The 15,632-nt window shown below is 41.9% G+C and overlaps 1 protein-coding gene across 2 annotated transcripts in view; it reads right to left on the bottom strand.

The window, feature by feature from the left end:
- csmd2 (CUB and Sushi multiple domains 2) overlaps window positions 1–15,632 on the bottom strand; it is a 262,542-nt gene that overhangs the window by 9,200 nt on the left and 237,710 nt on the right. For both annotated transcript variants that reach the window (XM_087834531.1, XM_087834530.1), the window contains 11 exons: window positions 13,560–13,748; window positions 12,324–12,497; window positions 11,103–11,285; window positions 6,396–6,572; window positions 4,694–4,873; window positions 4,375–4,548; window positions 4,040–4,213; window positions 2,574–2,647; window positions 1,925–2,036; window positions 1,538–1,717; window positions 106–171 (listed from right to left, as the gene is read on the bottom strand). In XM_087834531.1, the coding sequence (XP_087690657.1) occupies window positions 106–171; window positions 1,538–1,717; window positions 1,925–2,036; window positions 2,574–2,647; window positions 4,040–4,213; window positions 4,375–4,548; window positions 4,694–4,873; window positions 6,396–6,572; window positions 11,103–11,285; window positions 12,324–12,497; window positions 13,560–13,748 (1,683 nt within the window). The remainder of the gene's footprint in view (window positions 1–105; window positions 172–1,537; window positions 1,718–1,924; window positions 2,037–2,573; window positions 2,648–4,039; window positions 4,214–4,374; window positions 4,549–4,693; window positions 4,874–6,395; window positions 6,573–11,102; window positions 11,286–12,323; window positions 12,498–13,559; window positions 13,749–15,632) is intronic.

The raw sequence follows: 15,632 nt of genomic DNA on the forward strand, positions 1-15,632 counted from the left end.
GATAACAAGGTTTCACACGACAATTTTATTTTGTTATAGACTTTATTTGAGCACATTTAGGAGTTTAAGTATGGTAATCTTACATCCCAGGAGTGCCTTTCTTACCTGGGTGCTTGGAGGACGGCTCCTGCACTGGCACCACTGGGCCCCTACCACTTGGGCGAATATCAGCTAAAGAGAGCACAACACACAATATTAACAGAAGAAAACAATAAACCTGAGTATCCTGTAAACAGGTACAGTGTGGGCCTCAAGAAGTGACAAAAGAAGATCTCATTTCTACTTTCACCACAACAGCTCGAAGGTAATTGCAGTAGAAGGATGTCACCATCAGCACTTCCTGTCTACGCCTAATAACCCCTGTGGTGGCCAGAGTGAGGGCTGCCTGTGATAGGACTTGAGTCATGTGTCAAAAAGCAGCTCAAGTATCCCTGCGGCGTGAGAGACACGGTTTCACAGCTTCAGCGGAAGCGCTTTAATAATGCCTTACTACTCACAGGGGGCCGCGGGAATACATCACAGTAGTAAACATACACCCACGCAGGTAAACAGAGCGGAGAGGGCTTTACTCGCAACCGCAAACAAAGACAGGTATACTGATGGTAGTTTATGAGGACAAAAAAAAATCACCTCGGATAAACGCATACAGACACAAGGAAACATGCACATCACACACACACTCCCACTGCCTTGTACTTTATTAGCTGCCAGTCTTTTGAGCTGCCCTTCCATCACTTCACCCACAGGCGCTGTTAATATCCTGTATGTGCTAAGGCTCTCTCTTTTTTGCCTTCACACTTAATGGCATGGCCTTAAAAACACCCATCAGCCTATATATTTCAGCAGAAGCCCCGACATGGAATCTATCACGTGGATATCCCCAACTCTAGTGCAGCTTTCTCTTTCAGCTATTAGCATTTCTCTACCCTACATAATCGTATGTCGATTACTCTTTTTTTGCCCCCTCCATATGTATTTAAGTCAATGAAGGTATCTTAATGGCAGTCTATTTGTCTTCTAGACCTTTTTAACACTACTTCACCATTTATAAGAGCTACTTCTGCTAACCTAATCAATGGGAAGCATTGGCCTAATCAAGTTTTGCACCCTTGCTAATGATACGAAGCTTACGTGTTTGTGCGTGCTTCTGTTGGTAATTCCATGTAGTCTAATTGCGTGATGGATGGGCCACCCTACCCTGGCATGTCTCTGAGAATAAGCAAGCGTTAACAAAGCAATTCATCAGGATTAGCTGAATCTGCGGTTTTCCCAAATTCTTTATCTGCCTCAATAATCCTTATAAATACACATTATGGAGTCGTGCATGATAAATACAGGGTGTTTTAAGTGTCTAATACACGTAGCTATGTAAATGTTGAAAGTAGATGGCCATGTGCACACATTTTTAGTCTTACATTGTTTAGCCATGTGAGTGAAATTTAGCATCAGAAAAAACAGCAAAGCAGGTGAATGAGCTTTTTGAGTGTCGAGCACGTCTTCACGTTCCCTCGTGGATCGAATGTAACAATGTTTATACCTGCACACAGAGGCGGTTTCCCTGACCAGCTACCGTCGGACCTGCACGTCCTGTGCTCTGATCCTCCGGCCAAGTAGAAGCCGGGCTGACACGTATAGATCAGTGTGTAGCCCAGGGATGGCAGTTCAATGGCTCTCACATCAGACTGGGCTGGCAGCTCTGGCTGGCTGCAGTGGTGGGCTGCAGAGAGAGGGAGGAGGATTAAAAAAATAGTAGAGAAAGGGGACAAAAAAAGGATGAAAAGATGAGCGAGATCAGGAATCAGATGAGAGACAGTCAAGAAAAAAAGGAAACGTTTATACAGCAGAAGAGAAAACGTGACAAGGGGTTAAGACAGAAGTATGTGGGAGATATTAGCCTCAGCTTGTTATTAGATTGTGTTCTTACCAATGCACTCAGGTTGAAAGCCACTCCAAGTGAGGTTTGGTAGGCAGGTGCGAGAAATCGAGCCCTGCAGTAAGTAGCCCTTTCTGCAGCTGAAGAACACCGTACTGCCGATCTGTAAATGAAAATGCATTTTAAAAAAAAAAAGAATAAAAATCCAAATAACACCTCAGTTTTTACTGAAGTGGAGCTGCAACTTTGCTATTACACTTGCCGTTGTCGGGTAACTAATCACATTAACAGCGCATTACAGCGTGTCGCTCGGAGTACACCCAAAACCAGAACAACGAAAATAAAGCAGCTGTAGGGGATTCAGCCGCCATTTATTGTATTGCTTATTTATTTCATCATTTCCCTAAGCCATCTGGGCCCTTGTCACTCAACTCTGTACAGAAAATAACAAATGAGTACAGACAAAGAAAACATTCTCAATATGGTATCAGAAGAAAGACAGATGTGTGCTGAGCGGCGCTGTAACATCAATATTGCAGTAGCCATTAAGTCATGCCTGTTTGCTCACATAAAATAAGTATTAAAGGAGGGAAATGTACAATACGAACGGCATTAAGGTAAAAGAAAAAACACATTTTGGGGGTTTCATCACATTTTTAATATATGGAAATCAATTTCTGGAGTGACCACATTTTCTCACCTGGTAGCCCTGGCTGTTGTTCTGATTTCCAAAGAGAGGCGTGCCAGAATCTCCACAGGTAGTGTGACTGGGATCTGAAATACGCCCCCACACACACACAAATACAAACACACATACACACAAAAATGCTTTGATAACTATACTAACAATTCCCGCAATACAGAAGGTCCTCTAAACACACAGTACTGTGCAAAAGTTTCAGATTCTCATGCATCACACGGTGCCGTTATTACTGATGGAGGTAGTAGTACAGCTCACAGAGGAAACATTTTATTGTATTTAGGTGGCTTTGTGATTTTATGTCAGCTGAAATGAATAATAACAGTAAGCTGGGCTCACTTTATAGTTACTTAATGGAGAATATTACTGAAGGAATGAAGCCCATTACTTAATGTTAATCAACTGTTTTTCGATGTATGTGTCATTTTACTTTTCTGTTCACAAGAACATACCATTCTCAAACAACTTTATTTTAGCTTATATAATAAGATAAGCTATAGTATAGTTATAGTTTAAAGAATAAAGAGATAAAGACAAGGAATGAACGGGACTTTTGTAAGAGGTTTCAAAGAGATTTTAAACAGTTTTTTGTGAAGTCATCTTGTTTTCTGTACGGTGAACAAAGCTGCAAAAAGGAAGACGCTGCTGTGAACCAAGGTTTTGCGAGAGGCAGAATAAAGCAGCAGCCATACAGTAACACACAGTAAGTAAAATGACATTCATATTTTTTTATTGACTGAATCTCACTAAATCTTAGTTTGATCTTTCCAACATGACACATCTGGTTAAACAAAGTCCAGAAATTACTGGTGACTGCGGCCTTAATAAATTCCTGTTTACTAGCAGCAGGGTCAAAGGTTTGCATGTGTGCATATTTTAAAGTATCCAAATACCACAACAACCCCCAGGGCTGGAAACATTTATTTTATTTATTTAATCTTTAATCTGTTCATGACTTTCTGAGTGCCTTTAACAACAACCCCCTCATGGCTTTAGCACTGCACACCATCACAAGGATAGAGTTTGCATTAATTGGTGAAATAAATCAAATTCAATAAGAAATGTTGTAAATTCTATCAATAAGGACCCTGGTGCTGTCAGAACTACAGCAATTTCGTTATGGTGAAAATAGATTTAACCGAGTCCGTACTTGCTTGGAAAATGATTCAATAAATTCTTGTACTGGCTTTAAATAACTCCACAAGTTAATTCTGACTCGTGGAGTTAAGCAGCTATTTAGCTAGGTCAAATGGTTTTGCCTGTTTCCTGTTTTACTTCTTTACTGCTTTCTGCTCACTAAAAAGTGAGCAGAAAGCAGTAATCAGACCAGCCAAAGAGAAGCTTCTGTCAGGTTCAAGCTTATTTTTATATTGTTATATAGAGGCACTGATTTCTGTGCTGTTTTAGGATTATGGACATACCCAATAGGCTCAAATCATCATGAATGCAGAAACAATCATGCTTACCTATGCAAGACGGCTGCGTGCCACTCCAGGTGCCATCATACTGGCAGTATCTCCGCGATGAGCCGACCAGGACAAGTGGCGGGTCGCAGAAGAAGGAGACGGAGGAGAGATAGGTGAAACCGCTGTCCTCCCTTCTCCCCTGTGTTGGCATTCCCGGGTCTCCACAAAAAACAGCTGTAAAGATGAAAGCAGAGAGATGATGTGACCCACTGCACGTTTTGCATTTTAAATAGATATTCTTCTGAGGACACACGCTACACTATACGTGGGTAAAACAATGTCAGAGACAAATCATGACATGTAATTTAATAGCGATTCAGCATGGCGCCACTTACGGAAGCACTGTGGTTTCTCTCCACTCCAGTTGCCGTTGCCTTGGCATGTTAACACAGTGGGTAGGGACAGCTGGTAACCTTGGTTGCAGGAGTAGCTTATGCTGGAGCCCCAGGTGAAGTCTGTCCCAACAACCTGTCCATTAGGGATGGTGGGTGGTGGACCACATACAATTGCTGGAAGGAAACAAGGATGCATTAGAGGACTTTTATGTTTTCTGTCGGTTTCAGTGTTTTAATGCAAAAACTGATAGAGGCAAAAAAAAAAGGCAAATCATTCTGTAACCCAAAAATACAATCAGGTCAACGTATACAACTCTACCTTTACAGAGAGGTTTGGTGCCATTCCAGGTGCGGGTCTTGGTGCAGATGAGAGAGGAGGCCCGATCGGCATCCATGGTGAAACCAGGGGAGCACTGGAATGTGACCGTGTGGTTGTAGGTGAAATCATTCCCAAATCTCACCCCGTTAGCTGGCACTCCGGGATCGCCGCAGTTGATTACTGGAAAAACATAAAGGTACTAAAAAATAGATTCAGCTTGCTACCCTGTTGTGTCTGAGATATTTGACAATTAGATTATTTGCAGTGAAAAGAGCAAACACAAACAAGTTAATAAATGTATATTTAGAGTGACAACAGACCGAGGCTTATAATTAATGAGGTGCTATAGGCACTTGATCCAAGTAGTTTACCCCCAAACTTTGTGTAAAACACAAACTGAAAATTTCTGATGTTACTGAATGGACCATTAACCCTTTGTTAACTTATAAACAACCTATTTTAGATAACACTGGGTTTATGGCACACGAGAGCTATGATAGTGCAACTATTATAGCTCTCTTCTTGTAGTTTGTTTCCTATTTTGAGTTTTTAGGATGCAGACACAAAATCTTGTGTTGAGTATCCGTCTGTGGTCGCTCCCTATAGTTCCAAAATGAACCACATTTCTCCTTTATTGTACTTTTTACATCCTGCAGGGAAAACAGCATGATTGAGTAACAACAGAGAGAATTCCACAGTGTGACTCAGCAGCCTTGCTGCTCAGCGCTGCTGTAAATATCAAAGGAGGAAAATCCAGGCCATATGACAACTTGAGCTTAGATGCCTTGGGACAAAAAGGCACTGCAAAATGTGTACATGCATGTTTCAGCAATATTCAATACAGGGTGAGGGAGCTGGTCCTCTTGGAAGTGGAGTGGCTCCTCTTTTCCCGGCAAAGCCTGGCTGGCAAGATTCTACCTGGAACCACAATACCTTTCCAGGACTGTCATCTCTTTAACAACACACACAGAACTGACGCGCACTGAGATCATTCCCCTCTTGCATAATATAATAACGATGCAAGTATAAATTTCATGTACAAAATCCAGTGTCATTGCCACATCTTCCCGTTCCAGTAGCCATCTTTGTCAAGCATGGCCTTGACATAGAGTTTTTCTTTCAAATCAATAGAAATCCTTCAGCCAGAATTGCTTCGCCTCACATGTGCCTCCCTCTCTGCCTCCAGGTGCCCTTCCAAAGAGCTTCAACACGTACTGCATTCACTTCTATGAATTACGTAGTTCTGAAATCCATAATGGGGCTGCTTAGGGCTTTATCCCCTCCATTCAGAAGAAACTGGTTCTCTTAGTGACCTCTATTTGCTGGGGTCTCTTGGTTCTGTACAGCAGCCACACGTCTTTTGTGAGACATGATGACGAAGGGCTGTCAGTCAGGCCCTTGAAGTGGACCATGAATCGTACCAATTTCCTCCAGCTGAGCCAGTGAACCACATGAGCGATCCACCACTAAAAGAAAGGCCACTAGAAGCAATTATTGTGACTCACGTGTTCTCTTACAATTCTTGTGGCGCATTAAAAAACCAAATTTTACATTTCCCTTCTCTAAAAGGTCTGGAATGATTTTGACCAATCTGCAAAGCCTACGTGGAAACAAAATCAAGCACAGAAAGCGAAACTATTATCATTTAACTATTGATAATCTGACAGTCCTGAGAAGTTCTTTTGTGGGAGCTGTTAATTACCTGAGCACTCAGGCATGTTGCCGGTCCAAGTCCCATTAACAGTACAGTGCCGGGTCAGGAGTCCAGTAGAGTAGTAGCCCTCCCTGCAAGCGTAAGTGATGGATCTGGAAAAAGTCAGGCCATCGTGAATGAGGATCTGGGCATTCCGTGGAGTTCCTGGATTTCCACAAGAAACCACTGCAAATAAAAGAGAGAAAAAAAACAGAGAAAAGAGAGAGAAACCATTAAAATAAGTCATATTCATTTACCGATAACCAGCACTAGGAAAATAGAGATGTGAAAGAGCATTAGGTCTTTGGTGTGGAATTTAATTTAACTTAATTGATTATTTTAAAAAGATCAGAGACAAAAGTCTGAATGATACATGAGAAATTATTTAAACCTTTTTTTAAATTCCTTAATTTCACTCATTTATTTTCTATTTAACCTTCAAACCTTTCACTCTAAAATCCCAAAGCCTATAATTACATATATTTATTTAGTAATATACATAAAGCATATTATTTCAGTGTTTCTTTTCTTGAAAAATGACTTCCGCATCAATGTAAGAGTTTTATTTGTATGCATTTTTGGAAAAATCAAACGATATGTATTTTAGGGGTGTTTCTCTACAAAATTACTTTTAATTTATCGACATATTTGATGTGCATCATCACTCGGCTTTTTTTTTCTCTGTTCTTCATCCATCCACCCTAACACTACTCACGCTCCCCTGTGTCCTGCTTCATAAGTAACTCTGCTTTGATGGACACATCCTTTGCACAGAAAATCCCTCAGTGTCTGTCCGGCCGCCAGCAATGGTTCTGTTCATTACTGTCTCCAGCTTGCCCCGGGCCCTCAGAGCCCTGTGGACATGATCGGCCTCCCTTAATGACCAGATGTGGCCTGGCCCTTGAAGTCGGTGCCAAGTGAGAACAGGTGGGCAACCTCAGCCAGTGGGCATACCACACACATACCAGAGAGGCATCGACACAGAGTGAGGCGAAGGAAAGACGTGGTCGTGTCGGTGGTGGTGGTGATGGCGTGTGTGAGAGAGGGGACTGTGTGAATGTGTGGAGGGGTGCTGAGAGCACAAGTGGAAACAGCCCATGAGACTGGATGATGCTTCTGGAAATAACACACTCTGCACTAGGATTATGGAAGAAAAGGGCCAAGTTTATATGGAGAGCAACAAAAGGGCAGGGACAAAGAAATACAACCAGATAGCTGCCAAGAGACCTCGCCAAAATGGCAAACCGAGCGTATCAGTGATTCTATAATTCTAGAGTGCAGAAAAAAAAATGTAGTTTAACACACAGAGGCCAACATAGAAAAAAACAGGAAAAAATATATGGGTGTTTTTGGAGTAATACTCCTATTACTATAGTACTTCTAAAGCTGATATGAAAGGGAAAATAGAAAAAAAACTATATATTGAATATGCACATAGATAACGTTTCAGGTATATAAACCATAGTCATACTCACTGATGTGCAGTGTTGGGACTAACGCGTTATTAAGTAACGCGTTACAGTAACTACGTTATTATTGTGGTAACGCGCACGGTAACTAGTTATTATGCCAAAACCAGGAACGCGTTACTCGTTACTGGGATTTAGATAGGCTCGTTATTCGTTACTTCGTGTGGTGGCTATCGCGGAGCTTCCACAGATTCAATAACATTAGCAAGTGGTGGAAGCCAGCAGGTGGATGAGGGAAAAGGGAGGCAAGAGGAGAGACCCGAAGCGGCCGCTGGTCCGAGAGTGTCAGGTGAACTGAACTTCAGGTAAGAAGTTATAACCTGCAGTCCATCTGGGTCAGATATGAACCAAGTTTAGGTGGAGTTTATTTTCGTTATGCTGACTTTTTCGTACTGCGTGCTAGCTAGCATGATGGAGTTTCTATACAGCTGGGTGGGTGAGCTGAAAAGGAACACAGTTTGTCCCGGACTTCAGCTACAATGAAAAAGACACAAAGTTGGAGTTATTCTGTGTTTACGCTGCACAGCTGCCTCTTCTTCTCTCATCCTCCCTCTCCTGTTTCTACTTCAATCATGAAACTGATCAATGATCAGCTGATCGGCTTTTCTCTCTTGTTTATTTATCGCCCACTTTGCGCCAGAAAGAGGAAACCAGCGGATGTCACGGTAAACAAGAGCAGCACTTTTAAGCTTGATCAGCTGTTGTTAGAATTTATTTAATATTAATTAAGTATCAGCTGATGTTTGCTGGAGCCACAGCTGTAAACCTGCTGGTCATGATATCGGTTTGAATATGTGGTGAGAGGGAAACATGAGGATGAAACCAGGAGATGACAGCTGGTAACTGTGCAGGGGCGGGTCTAGCAAAGTGTTGCCAGGGTTCCATGTAGGGCATTAAAAGGGAAAGGGGGGCACAAGGAAATACTTTTCTTATTCTCATTTAAAATGTCTCACTTTTAAAAAAATAATTATCTGAGTCTTACAACAAACGATTGATAGATTGATACATATATACCATCAGAACAGTGTACATCACTGTTACAACAGTGTTTATTTTCATTCAAAGGCTTTATGATTTTTCCTATAATGGTGGGCCGGTCTCTAGCCAAAATGCCCAGGACGATTTTTTTTGTCCCAGTCCAGCCCTGTATGCAGCTCATCTGCAGTCTGGTGTTGCCTACATCTTCATATTCAGAAGGCAGAATTTCCGAGTTCTGAGTACAATCGAAAACACCATGACTGCAATTTTTGTGTTGGATGTAAAAAGCAGGCTAGGATAGAATCAGGCGTGGGATTTCTCTTGTGGAAATGTGCACATTATTTTTTCCTTTCTATTGGTAGGTGGCACAGTGCACTTGTGGCAAGTAAGCAAGCTAGAAGACTGGCAATCTTGCTGGGTATCCGGAAGCAACACATTAACAAGAGAATTCTGAGTAAAACCAAAGTTACTTTCCCTAGTAACTAGTTACTCTGAAAGTAACGAGTAACTTGAAGTAACTGAGTTACTTTTGATAGAAGTAACTAGTAATGTAACTAAGTTACTAATTTAAAGTAACTTACCCAACACTGCTGATGTGTTAATAATCTAAACTTTAAGCACACTCACACACACTTCTTTCCCTTTTCCTGTCTTCCAGATGTTTGATGGAAGAATAACTGTGCTGTTTTGTTTTCTCATTGTGCATAATGTCTTCTATTTCAGCAATATTAATAAAGTGTGCTTCAGCGAAAAGCTTAAATCCATCGACTGCGCACAAAATACACATTCAGCAAACTATTTTGGGTTTTTTTGCCTCCCAAATGACTGCCATGGAATAGACGCAGTGTTGCACAAGGACAAAAATGCAAACCTTTATAGTGCTCAATAGAGAACGCATTCTCTGTAATGTGCTCTCTTCTGTTTAATCACTTACAAATACACAATAAATGCATATTTTATGAGTTTTTCAACGAAACTGAAAAGGCAACACCTAATTACACAGTCGCGTTAGTAATAACCATTTCCAGCTGATGATTTTCTGTTTTGGTTTTTTTTTTTTGGATGTTGCTCCACTTTGTGCCGTGGACTTGATGAGGCTACTATTATCATTATTCACTCATTCGCAAGGTGCTCACCCATCATTAAGAGCACCTTAGGTTTTCATTGTCTTGCCCAACGACTTTATGGTGACATGAGGAAACTGAGGAACCAAACCTGCAATTAGTGAACCCGCGCTGCCACCTGAAGCACAGTTTTGGTAGATATATTTAACTCATTACGTGTCTGTTGCACTTGAAATTAAAGTCTAGCTTCACAAAAAGTCAAAGCAAACTTTGTGCATAAATTACTAAAATAGAGCAAAAGGAAATGTAAATGTGTTATTTATGTGCTTATATATCTCTCTGTAGTTTTCCAGGTTCGGGTTGTGGTGGTTTCCTCAAACAGGTTCTCCAATTCCCCATAAGGAATCTTGAGGTGTTCCCAGGGATATGTAACCCTTCTATCATCTTCTGGGTTTGCTCCAGGGTCTCTAGTTGGACATGTCCAGAATATTTCCACAGTACACAGGGGGAAGGCACCGTGATCGGGTTCTCGAACAACCTCTGAAGCAGCTGTTGTATTCCAAGCCCTCACTTGATACTGGAGCGCCAAAAGCTCAAAGGTGAAGGCGGGTTGGAACTTCAACTGACAGCTAAATTGAGGGCTTTACCTTAGTGCTCAGCACCCTCTTTTCCACAATTTGAAAGATTCCACACCAATCCACCTATTGATCCTATCTGACTCTTACCTCACCAAACCCCAGTATTTTTAGAGCTCTTCACTCAGGAGAAGATTCAGTATAATAAAATCTCTCAAAACACACAGATTTTCTGAAGTACAGCACTCACTGTGAAGTACCTAAATTATCACCAGGTATACGTTCACGACTCCAGCTATATGCTTCTAAAGACCTAAAGACAGCCAGCAAATAGCTATGATTTTTGGCACTTCTTACTCTGACAGTACACAATAGTTTCATGCACACATGCAGCTCTCAATCAAACCTCACATGAACCTTTAATATCTCTGTAAGGGTGATGATAGAAGGAGACAAGTCCATACTGCATATATCCATTCAGTTTGACGACTGACATGGTCTCGTTCCTGGAAAAGCTCAGAAGTCAGATCCAGTTGTTGAATTGATGTGTGAGTTTCAATTTACAAAAACATGACTCGACCGCCCATTTGTACCAGCCTATGAGAACAAATAAGAGTGTATATTCCTTACCATGGCACTCTGGTTGTGTGCCCAGCCAGCTTCCATTGGCCAGACAGGTTCTCTCCGGGGAGCCCTTCAGCGCATAGCCTGGCTCACAGCTGAAGCGGACAACACTGCCCACCGTAAACTCCTCTCCTAGACGGATCCCATGCACGGGAACGCCCGGATCACCGCACAACCCAGCAGCCTCTCCTGAAAAAAAAAAAGACAAAGAAATAAAAACTAAACGTAGCACAAAACAAATAATTTCTGACAACCCGAACACATATGAGCAATGTGCTCTATATTTTCTCACCTCACTACAGAGTCAGTTACTTCCAAAACACATTTTACTGCTCTTTATTCAGCACGGTGAACACGTAAAAAATGATGTGACTTTTTCATTTCACTGCTTTGACATATCTTTTACACCTTCCTTCAATAATTCCAGGTCTTCCATTTAAACAAGCTCAAAACGCTTAGCACTGCTGCTCATTTTACAAGGCGCCATCCAACATCGCTTTAATAGCGCACAGCTAAGAAAGTCAGCCAAATCTTTATAAAAATGTTGTGTTTATTGCCTGTCGAGAGAACACTGGCAATCTGCAGGATATACTGTATATGGATGTCATGAATTATGACATTAAACTGTCAGAATGGTACTTTATTTTAAACTGCTTGTGTGTCTCTGTGTCTATACTTTGTGGATATGCATTTGGATGTATGGGCTTCCCCACAGCCTTTTTCCATGCGCGACTATAGTTGAATCCCTGAAGCAAAGCGCTGTTAGAGGAGTGGGAGTAAGGGGGTGGGGTGACGTCTTTATACTGCTTCATAACCCGGCTGAAGTATGGGCATTGATGTTCCTCAGTCTAATGTGAGCAGATTAAAACAGTTTTATGGAGGACACTTTCTTTGCCCTTCAGTTCTGTGACACAGACAGGCAACTCCATCTTTGGTCCAACTACTTTGCTCATTACCTTCCAGCAGCTGCCACCTAAACTCTTTATTTGTTGGCATGCCGTTGTGAGGGCCTCAGTGTGACTGGGTGATGCTATTGCATCTGAATAATCAATTATTAGATGGAGAAATATGCAAAGAATGCAAAGAAACCCAAAACGTGTAGCACAGGAAACACCCCCAAATATGAATAGAATTTGGATGGTTACAGTCTTTTCTTATGGATCTCCTTCAGAAAATATTGTCAGGTTAAGCGTTTCGAACTCTCATTCTGGGTGTATTTTTCCATACCAGAGCAATGTGGTGGCGAGCCGCTCCACTGCCCATCCAGCTGGCACATTCTTGTTGTATTGCCAATGATGCTACGCTGACCGATGCAACTGTAGCGAATGACGGAGCCCACTGTTCGACGGTCACCTGAAATCTGGGTGTAAGGAGGCACGCTGGGGCGGTCACACAGCACCACTGTCCGAACAGAGCAAAGAAAAGTTTTAGGCATCACATGTTGAATATGTTGATTGAAAATGAATACAATACGTTATATTTACTAACAGCGTGGGTATCTTTCCTCTGCTGTAAAGTTGTAAAAAATAATTATCTGTAAGAATAGCTAAAAGAGCTGGTGTAACATCACCCCTTAGTTTTTTGGGCTCCTGTTTTGAAGACTGAAATTGAGTATTTTGCCTATTACCGTTTTTTTGTTTATTTAAACCAGACACCAGGAACGATGGGTCATTCTGACAGAGGAGCCGAGAACGCTGCCTAATCTGATGGTAGTAAGCCCAGGTGCCTTAAAGTATACCCTCTGTAAATGTCTATTACATCAAAAAAATAAGACAAGCAAAAATATTGTATTTTAATAAGAAAGATTTGAAATTACTCATTGAGGAGATCAGTTCATCAGGAAAGTGTTTACAAAGATCATAAATGAAGCCTTAAAAATAAGGTTTTTGTCTCATATACTTCTATATAATCTGATGTATCTTTTCAGGAAGAGTTCAACCAATATCGGATTTTCACTACCGATATCTGAAATATCAGCCGATATAAATACACTGATTTCCTTAAAATGTGTTGTTTGTACTAATTTATGAGTCTGCTCTGATCAGCTGGTTGTCATGTGTTCCAAATGCATGTGTTGCCAGCAGGGAAGTTGAAGAGTGCCCTCTAGTGGCCAAACTGTGCAACATCAATAACATGACTGAAGGGTGTTTCTCATGTCTCTTCTTTACTTTTTTTCATTTTCATATCAGCTGTTATCAATACTGATACCAATGTATTAGGAAATGGCCAGTATCGGCTGATAATATTGGCTAGCTTATATAACGGTGGGGCTCTGTTTGCAAGCAGAAGAGTTTATGCATTACGAACGTTATAAAGGTTTAAATTTTAAGCATAAGCGATAACAACACACTACTGTTTTAAGATTTTTTTGGGGCGGTTAAAGTGATCTTATTCAGTGTATAATGCAAACAAATAAACAAAACAATATGCCTCATCACCTACAACAACCCAGAGATTACTCACACAGGCATTTGGGTAGGGAGCGGTCCCAGGTGCCATCTCCCTGACAGGAGATCGAGCTGGTGCCCAGCAGGTAGTAGCCTGGACTACAGCGATATGACACAGTGGTTTGGAAGCTGTAGCGATGCGGCCCGCTGGACAGTACCTGCCTAATGCTGTTCTCCACATGTCCTGGCTCTGTGCAGTTAACAACTGAAAGAAAGGAGCACAGAGGGGAGCGAGGGAGTTAGCGAGACTGCAAAAAACAACACATTAAGCAGTAATAATTTAAATTTCCTTTTTACAGTTAATAGCAAGAAAGATGAAAGAAGACTCTCATACTGGTAATAGACCACATGTCCTGATATTGATATGACTGTCTCCCACATAGAGATGTGGGAGACAGTTTTAGAAGCATAGTTTTTTTGGTTTATTTTTCTTCGTGCCAACTCTGTCCATTACTTTCCCCATCGACTGCTTCCACCAATCCATCTATTCACCCCAATCCAAATGAAGTAGGAGGCAGACTCCGGAAATAAACATTTGCTTCATTAGAGGCAGACTCCTGCCGGCCGTCGTGGTGCAGAGATGGTGATGGATGGAAAGCTCACAGGAGAAGAGGCACCATGTCAGTTTAACACCAGATGGAGAGAGTTAGGGAAGGGGAGAATGAGGGATGAGTGAGGGACAGCACGGGAGAGGGTGGAGGGCTGTGCTGTACAAAGTTAGTGAGAAATAGGCCCTGATAGTGGAGAATATACTAAAAGTCGTAACAGAATGTGAGCTGAAGAATGTTACCAAAGCAAGCAAACTGAAATCTGATATTACCTCAACAAAGTCAGCACACAGTGGGGAGCAGCTGCTGTCTAGTCTATACCGTTAACCGCCACTAAATGTGTACTACGGAGCCAAAATTCTAATGGCCTCTACAATGCTGTCTGGGAGTGCCTACGCAGCCATTATGCCCCAGTTGGCCTTGCCAGTCTCGCCCCCATGAGTACGCCTTAGCTACAGCCAAAATGAACCTATTGTATGCTAATGTGCCTAAAAGCTTGCTCATTCTCCTGCTCCCAAGCTGGCCAGCACAGCTAAATCATCCCCCAAATACCTATTATAATGTATTCCTTCCATCGGAGCGCTGACCTGTGGTGCCATCATTTACAACTTACCGCATAATAACACTACAAAGCGCATTTGAAGCAGTGGAGCTGCTTCAGCGCGAGGCTTTCCAAGCTCGGAATTCAGTTTTTGAAAAAATGTACTCAGGCAACACACACACACACACACATACAGACACACAGAGACACTCCAAAGCGATCCAACACTCATCTAAAATGACTGACCTCCTGGTAAATTCTTGTGTGTGGAGAGAGGGGAAGTAAAAGGATGAAAGGAAGAGACGACTAAAATGGGAGAGGGGAAGAAGGGATGAGGTAATTCATCTCTGTTCAACTCAGAAGTGGGGACCCTGGTTACCCTCTCCTCCTCTTGGCCTTCTGTCAAGTAACAGCCCTGTAAGTGGTATGTCAAAGGGTCTTTTTTTCTATCCTGCGTCTCTTCGCTTTTATCACCGTAAGACAAACACGCACGAGTCTTCCAAGAAAGGCAAGTATAGCTGCAACTAAAATTGGTGATTAAAGAGGGGCAGAAGACTGGCTGCACTGACGGTGCTCTCGTGTTCCCTGCATTATTGATGGAGCCTATGGACTCTTATAGTTAAAATCTAGACCATGGAAATCATTAGCTTTGTCTGACTGACTCCTGCCCTTAACCTTTTTTCTGCCTTCTGCATCTATTTCTCTCTATGTTTTCATCTAAGAGAAAAGCTAAAGGTTTAGTTAGAACTGAGGTGTTATTACTGCACAGTTTTCCACTCAGGGAGGAAGTACATGCCAGACAGGAGAGCACACTTCACTAAATACGCCTCGATTGCTGTAATTACGGTGATAAATCTGATTGACAACGAGACCTCTAAGCTACTTATGTCTCCACATCAACAGTGGGGATAATGGCCGTCAAACGCACGCATCCTCCACCAACACAGCATTCACATAAAAAAAAAGCCCCCTCAGAGTCGGCGTCTGCATCGAAACAAGG

This window comes from Neolamprologus brichardi, chromosome 22, assembly GCF_056152115.1.
Source record: "Neolamprologus brichardi isolate AB-2024 chromosome 22, ASM5615211v1, whole genome shotgun sequence".
NCBI lineage: Eukaryota > Metazoa > Chordata > Actinopteri > Cichliformes > Cichlidae > Neolamprologus > Neolamprologus brichardi.